Here is a 7809-nt window from a genome sequence, read left to right as displayed (position 1 = left end):
ATGGAAAAACAGGAGACGCTTGGAAAGACTGAGAGATTATTCAACTTAGATCATGAATAAAGGGAAAAGGGAAGGGTGAATGTTTTCACGCCGGAGAGAGAAAATGGGAGAGTAGGATAAAAGTGAGGGTGTAGGGGTTTTTTTCCTAAAAAGGGAGGGAGCGGATGAGAGAGGGATGTCTTTGAAACGACCTGCTCTGCTAGACACGACTCAGACAAAATGACGTCACCGGAAACCTGAGTCTGTGACGTACAGTGCTGCTCAGGCTCCGTCTCCGTGTCCCTGTCTGACTGTCCTTTTGTGTCTCACTGCAGCTTCTCAGTGAAAAACTGAAGTTGCATCAAAAATAAATTTCGTTTGCAGAGTTGTTGTTTTTTTTTTTTTTTCCTTTTTAGTTTGCTCAGTGTTGTGATCAGTTATATCAAAGCAAAGTCCTCACACATAACAACCGTGCTGTCGCGACTGCTGCCCTGAAACAGCCGTGTTGAGCTTTTAACGTCGCTCTTCTTTGCAGATTCATTGATTCAGACTCCACTATGAGAATCACTCTGATAAACGTGTATGTACACAAACCAAAAAATAAGACACTAGAAAGTCAAAGATATGGCACTTTTTCAGCATATCCTACACACATCACTTCCCCCTTACAAACTTGAAACATTTGTTTATAGGAAGAACACAGAAGAAGAGGAAGAAACGCAAACATACCTACACACACACTCACAGCAGTGACTTTATCTTATAACTCATGCCCTGATGATGAACATTACAAAAATATACATTTCTGTACATCCTTGCATAAGAAAATGAACACACCTGTACAGTATTTATTTAGAAAAAAACCCAACTGATTTATAGTCCTGTATAGCGGCTGACAATAGTGAGAGTTGTTTGACTTATGGTTCATTACAACTGGCTATGATCCTGGGTGGAGAACACACCAACAAACACACACAAACACACACACAGTGAGTGGTCGCCCCACTCCCGCCCCAGGTATGGTTGACTGAGTAGTGGCATATTCACATATGAGTGCTTTTAACTATTATAACAACCACTTGATGGATGTGCCAGATGGGACAGCCGGACTTCGTTGCACATGCAGCCAGTGAACGCCGGCGCTCTCCGTAGCTGATTAGTCACTACAGCTGACATGTTAACGCCTCAGCATCCCCTCAGAACGGCTAGTTTGTGTTTGCATTTGTTTTATGGTTCCCAGATTACCGTTTTTTGAATTTATTTTACCCCTTGGCGAGGCGGGACATGGGGCGTTGTAGCTCCGGCTGCCCTGCCACGGGACAAAAATCCTTCCCCAAAGGGGTTTGTCTTTTTTGAACCAATTAATCCACAACAAATGTTGAAAGGGAGATAAGATCTCAATTTATAGAGGATTATGTTATTCACTGATAAATGTGAAAACTCCAAATTGGGGGCTTTTGATCAATTATTTGTAAAATATAAGGAACCATAAAATGTTGTTTCAGTCACAACAACATGAGATTTTTTTTGCTTTACAGACACATGTTATCAGCCCAACAGAAATTACAATGTTTACATCCAACCAAGCCACCGTTGAGTACATTTCATGTCATATCAGTGCAATTATAAGATTTTTTTTTTTAAATTTCTTCCTGTTTTGTCCCCCTTTGTGAAGTCACAATAGTAAATGATCAATTTTGAAATTATTAAAGTTTTAGTAGTAGTGGTCCAGCTAGTGGGGTGGTTGTCGATTGGGTGCAGCCTCTCAACAATGAGTCTAGTAGGCAGATGAATTTTTATGATGTTGTCGAGGCCGCGGTCACTAAAGAATCCACGTTCCCAGGCTTCCTCGTTGCTTTTACACTGTGACTTGGGGCCTTAGAGAGATATTACCATTCAGAGTTTTATTTGATCTTCTTTTTTTATGCATTTATCTGAATGGAAAGCCAAAGGTTGTGGTTGGATTCATGGTTAGAGGTAGGGTAAGGCTTCTTGAATCAGAATATCAGGGCTCATCAGAACCATCATACATATCAGTTTTTGTTTTTTTTTAATCTTTCACAGAAAAAAAAATCAATCAATGCCATTTTGTCACACCAGGCTGAATTGCCAGTCAACACACCAATGTTTTGAAATTAGCATCCGTTCAAATGGGTTTGCAATCCTTTAACTTCACACCAACACGAGTGATCGGCTGGTACATAAGTGGCTATGAGATCTGATTGTTTGCATGTCTAGCCTGTCCTCTCTGTTAACAACACACTTTTTCATGTAGATTAATCAAAATTGACTTTGAACAATATTCCATTCGAATAACTTTCTACAAATCATTCCTTTTCAGGCTGTTTATAATCTAATCATGGAAGGTGAAATAATAGCAAGCTCAAGTGCTGCCTCCCTCCGTTCTGGATGTCGTGGCGGGGGCGGAGGCAAGGGGGCTATTCCTGTTACTACCTGTTGTGAATTACTGGTCCATGTGAGAAGCATATGGGAATTGACCCTCCCCCCACCTGCTCACTGTGCACATATCAGGGAGTAGGAAAGCTTCTTTTATCATGCATCTGTGTGTCCAAAATCAACTGCAACCTGCTTCAGTTTTCAACTATTATCATGAAATGTTGCATGTTGGAAACATGAGGAACTGGACATCAGCTGATCATTATTCGGTATCTAATTCAGTTACTGAGGGTGGATGTAATCCATCTAAAAACAGCCACACTGACATTTATTTTATATTTGCACCTCTATGAGCTATTTAGAGATCTCTTGCACATGCTTGTATCAGGTGGCACCAACATGTCTCATAAACATTTGTGACCATGTTTTTTTGACAACGTGATTACAACTGCCATGAATTTATTACCTGTGTAGAACCAGAATCAAGGTTTCATACATCTTGCACATGCGTTTACCACATCAGACAATAACAGGTCACTTTAACAGTCAACACTGTCAAGAATGTTTGGGTCAGTGGTGTCACGCTCTAGCTGTCATTCCCACGCTTTAACTGGAGTCAAGGCATTTTTAAACGAGAAAAATCCGAAAAATTCTCATCATCTTATATGTATACTGAAGTGTGGCACTTACAAAAACCACAAAAGAATGCAATTCTGTTGATTGGCTTTTAGTGGTAGGGTCATTTTAAGATCTATATCCAGCATGTTACCATAAGCCATGCATGTGTAGATCTTGTAATAATGTTAAATTTGTATTATCTAAGCTGCAGAACATTCTTGTGCACCTCTGGAAAGCGACTGGCATAAAAAGCCTTACTTTAGAAAGTATGCAGATGTGACATTAACCTAACCCAATTTATTTATTTATTTTTTTACCAATAAATTTCAAAATCTGTAAGTTAATCTCCAGTTAATCATAAGAAAATCATGAAACAACTGCCAATAAAGCTCGATGAAAAGAAAGACAGAACCATTTTGGTCTGCAGTATACCATCTATAAATGGAAGTGGCCCATTTGCTTCATATTTAGGTTTGTCCTACTTCCAAGATCCACTTCTGCTGAAATGCATTTCGGAAAAACCCATCTGTTAAGCTAATTTCCTTTTAAGCTATTTACTAAATTATATTTATTATTGTTATTATTATTCACTTTGGAGTATTTACTCTGAGCTATTCAGCAAATCATTCAAATGCGACCGCTTCTCTTATCCTCTCACTCGTCAATTGTGGCTATTGGAACACAACAATGAGCAGTTGGACATTCTTCAATTTTTTTGTGCCAAAGAGGTCAAAACCAAAATACCTGAGTTCTTAAATGTCAATATTTGACAGAAACATAAGCGGCTGTCAACAAGACAAAGTGACTGATTCTTTTCCCCGGCGAAGTTAAGTAGAAAACAATTTCTACTATAAATTGTAATTACAGTAGAGAAAATAAATATCCTGTTTGTCCTCGTCACCATTTTCAATACGATGCTCTTTACGTTCATCCGTTATTGTGACTTATGTGGGAGAAAGCCAGGGAATTTGAACCAATATATATCTTGTTGCCAAAGCAACCTCTATGCTTTCTTTTTGTGATGAGTCTTACTCTTCCAGTTTGAACCTACAGCTCATACAATCTCCATATGCGATTTTCCCAAAGCCAATACACCTCCCACACACATATTTTAGCCACATGCCAATAGCCTAGTGGTGTTAACTCTCTCTGCGGTTTTGCAATGAAACATGAGAATGAAAACTATCTCTAAAGATCATTTAAATTCAGATAAAGGTTGGAAATAATTGTCCCTCTAACTCATTCTCACAGCATCCACTTCATCCTCTGAATAACAGGCCAGCTCCCTAGTGCAAAGATGTTAATAGCATTAGCTGGATTTAACTTACATGAGGCCTTTTCAGCAGGAAATAACTCTATCCTGACGGGTGTATATGGTAGATGTGACCTGAGGTTCCATTAAAGCACGTCTCGTCTGGCGTTTCTATTTCACGCTGCGTCACCTCGGCTCTCTTGCTTCTCATTAACCCGCCGAGCCTCCAGACGGGCCCCAGGGCAGAGCTGCACGGCTTTTTTAAGGTAGGGCGAGAGTGTGTTTATGTGTGTGAAGGAAAAGTCCAGCTGCTGTTGACTGGCTACAAGTAAGGGAATTAAAAGTGAAGGCATATGGCACAACCCAGAAGAATTCAGACAAGAGGAATGCTTCAGTTTACAGCTAAAATATACATGTATGTGTCCCTTAACCTTCAGTCGGTTTATGCCACAGTCCCAGCATTAAAAGAACATGGAATTGTTTTTAGCATTAAAGTACAAACTCCCTGGTTGCTTTCGCGGTTTAGTTTTACACAGCAACCATAGCTTCAACAGACTGTGTCCAGCCAAACCACTTCTCACAAAAAAATTACATTTTCAGCATAGATTGCGGTCAGCTTGGCTAATGTACTGCATAATCAATTGAGCAGGGAAGCTGGAATGTCGTCTCTAAATTTAGAGGTGCCCAGTTTTACTGGTGTTACGTAGATGCTGATAAACACTGCGGCCATCCACTAGTTTCTCCCTGCTTGTGCCATGTTTTACTCATGGGCCTATACATTGCTTTCCTAAGACATCATTTTTGCTGCCAGTTAAGGATGTGGTCATACTATCAGACCTCAAATAAATGCTTTTCTTTCAGAGGCAGGTCTTGGCATTAGTTTGAGTTTCTCTTGGAATCTTGACACAAATCAAAAATGTTTCTAGGTAATATTGCTTCCAAGCAGAAACAAGAAAATGGATTTCAACCCATTGCACTCTTACAAACAACAAAGTAATTTCATCTGTATTGTGGTTCTGTTTGTTATTGAACTGAATTAGGCTCATTTGACCATCACAGATGCATGACAAAGCCCATCTTACTTTTCCTATCAAGATGGTGAAGAGAACAGCATAGCCTACTTTCTACCCACAAACACACACACACACACACACAAACACACACAGCAGCGAGCATTCCCAGGGTAGCAGCGTTCTGCAGTGAAGCTGTCCTTGGTGCTGAATTCAGCTCTCTGCTTCACAGTCACAGCCAGCAGAAGGCTGGGAAACCCATTTTTCTCCAACGCCGAGCACAGAAAACAACACAAGCCTGCCTAAATATGGAAAACCCTGCCTAAGTTTTGTAAATTATCACGGGTTAACTATGCTTTAAGGGTCTGGAAAATGTGTTTTGGGTTTTGAAAACAGGATTGGTGTTGGATGTGATGTGACAAAATGACAATTGTGCTTTTGGCATTGGGAAAATTCATAATGGCCTTGGTGGCAACATCATGATAAGCACTCTCGGAGTAGATTATTGTTGCTTTCTTCTTACGGGTTTTAATAATAACGACTTAATCTGCATCAGATAAAGGGAGCATGGCTGTTACAATGTTCTTTTTTATTCATCAGGAGAAGACTACAGAGATAGCTCACTGAGAATGCTGAAGGTCATTCATTTTGTATATTTAGCTCATTGTGTTTGTATCCATATACCACTTATTTTCAAACACATCAGTGAAAACACAAACAGTATTTTAAGACTGCTTCACTTCTTCTAATTGCATAACCATCCAGTGCTGCCCAGACTCAGGTCCTCTGGAGATTTACAATTTCTCTTCCTAAATTTCGCCTTCACATTTATGCTACTCTTAAGAAGTACACCTCAGTTCTCTCACCCCAGAGGATGAGAGTTGGAGAAGTCACTTGAAACTCTCCTATGAAACTCCTACATCCACTTTGAAGATACCTTGAATTGTGTTTTTGCAGTTGGTTTCCCACCACCACCACTATGACATCTCCATCTCCATGCTACACACAGGACAGTTATTTTTCTTGATTAGCTCTATCTTTTTCAGCTATAAGCTGTCCTGTTCACATGTATCTGCTAGTGCCACTCTGTGACCAGCTCAGGGTTCATCATCAGCCTTGTAGACCTGACATAAGAAGGAGAACCCCAACCTTCAACCCGTTTCCTCGCGACCCTTGTTCCCGGTTCTGTCTTTGCCTTCCTTAAAACCTGACTCTGCTTCTAGCGTCATGCCAAACAGACACCAACCTTCCCTGCTACACATCACTGGAGGTCCTGGGTCTAAGAGAGAGGTTGGATGGAACGCACCCACAACAAGCCATCCACAGTGACTTCTGGATGTCCGGGTTTCGGAAAGCATAGATGATGGGGTTGATCACGGAGCAACAGGTGGCTGGGAGGACCGTAGCGTAAGTGTATATAACGGGATAGCTAGAATCGGCCACAATGGAGTACATGGCAAACGGCAGCCAGCACGCCCCAAAGGCACACAGAATAGCCGACAGTGTGGAGACTCCTTTGGTGGTGGAAATGGCCACAAATTGGTGCTGCACTGCAATTTGCTGCGCATGGCGGAATGCGATCTTGCAGATTTGAAGGTAAAGCTGCATCATCAGGGCAAAGACTAAGAGGAAGGTGACGGCAAGCGCCACGGCATTGTTTTTGGTGACGGGCCAGCAGATGCTGCATGTGGACTCATCTTTCAGGCAGTTCCAACCGAGTGCTGGCAGCAACCCAAGCGTGAGGCACGACACCCAGATAAATACCACCATCACGTAGGTGAAGGTGACTGTCCGTTCAGTGTGGTACGTCAAGGCGTTGTACAGCGACAGGTATCGGTCAACTGTAATAGCAAGGATGTTGAGGACGGACGCCGAGAAAGCTGAAATGAGGATTACAACTGACAACAACGTCACAAACTCCACTGAGCTGTCAATCAAATATATGAAGATGAAGTTCAAGATGAGGCCCAGGCCGGCCAGAAGATCTGCCACAGCCAATGATCCAATCAAGATGAACATTGGAGCGCGGAGCGTTGGGGTGTAGAACAACACGGCAATAACCAGGGCATTCTCGCAGGAGATGAGTGTCCCAGTTACGCAAAGTGCAATATCCCAGGGACTGACTTCCTGGACTGTGACAGCTGTGGTGGCCGGCTGATAGTCTGGGGTTAGAGTTCGCACAACGGGTTCAGCTGAGGAGTTGGAGAAGTCCTCGGCTAGGCTCCAAGAGGTGGAGGAGTCGAACGGATCAAGAGGAGAGGAGGAGTTGAAGCTGCCACTGCCGCTACTCATGGCTGCTGCGGCGGCCAGGGAGAGAATCATAGCTGGAGAGAGAGGACAGTAAAAGGGAAGGAGGAAGGGACGCAGAAAAGGGGGCAATGGGCAAGAAGGAAAATAAATTCAGGGGTAGTAGAAGAATTAGGAAGGTCACAAGTAAAGGGAGGAGAAATTCATCAGGTAATATAAAGTTTAGGGTGTTTTCACATATGGTCCTTTTGAAATGAACTCAGTCCTCTTAAGTGGAACAAAAGAGGAGCAAGGGAAGATGTACTC

The 7809-nt window shown here is 42.0% G+C and overlaps 1 protein-coding gene across 1 annotated transcript; it reads right to left on the bottom strand.

Annotated features, from left to right (window-relative positions):
* Positions 1-3304: 3304 nt before the first annotated feature.
* Positions 3305-7476, bottom strand: gpr185b (G protein-coupled receptor 185 b; the record flags this gene model as incomplete). The annotated part of the gene is made up of 1 exon (XM_061710161.1): positions 3305-7476. A coding segment is annotated over one exon (966 nt), but the record flags the coding sequence as incomplete, so codon positions are not given.
* Between the last annotated feature and the right edge of the window lie 333 nt (positions 7477-7809).

This window comes from Cololabis saira, chromosome 20, assembly GCF_033807715.1.
Source record: "Cololabis saira isolate AMF1-May2022 chromosome 20, fColSai1.1, whole genome shotgun sequence".
NCBI lineage: Eukaryota > Metazoa > Chordata > Actinopteri > Beloniformes > Belonidae > Cololabis > Cololabis saira.
Note: the sequence above shows the minus strand (reverse complement) of the source record. Positions and strands in the feature narration are given on the sequence as shown.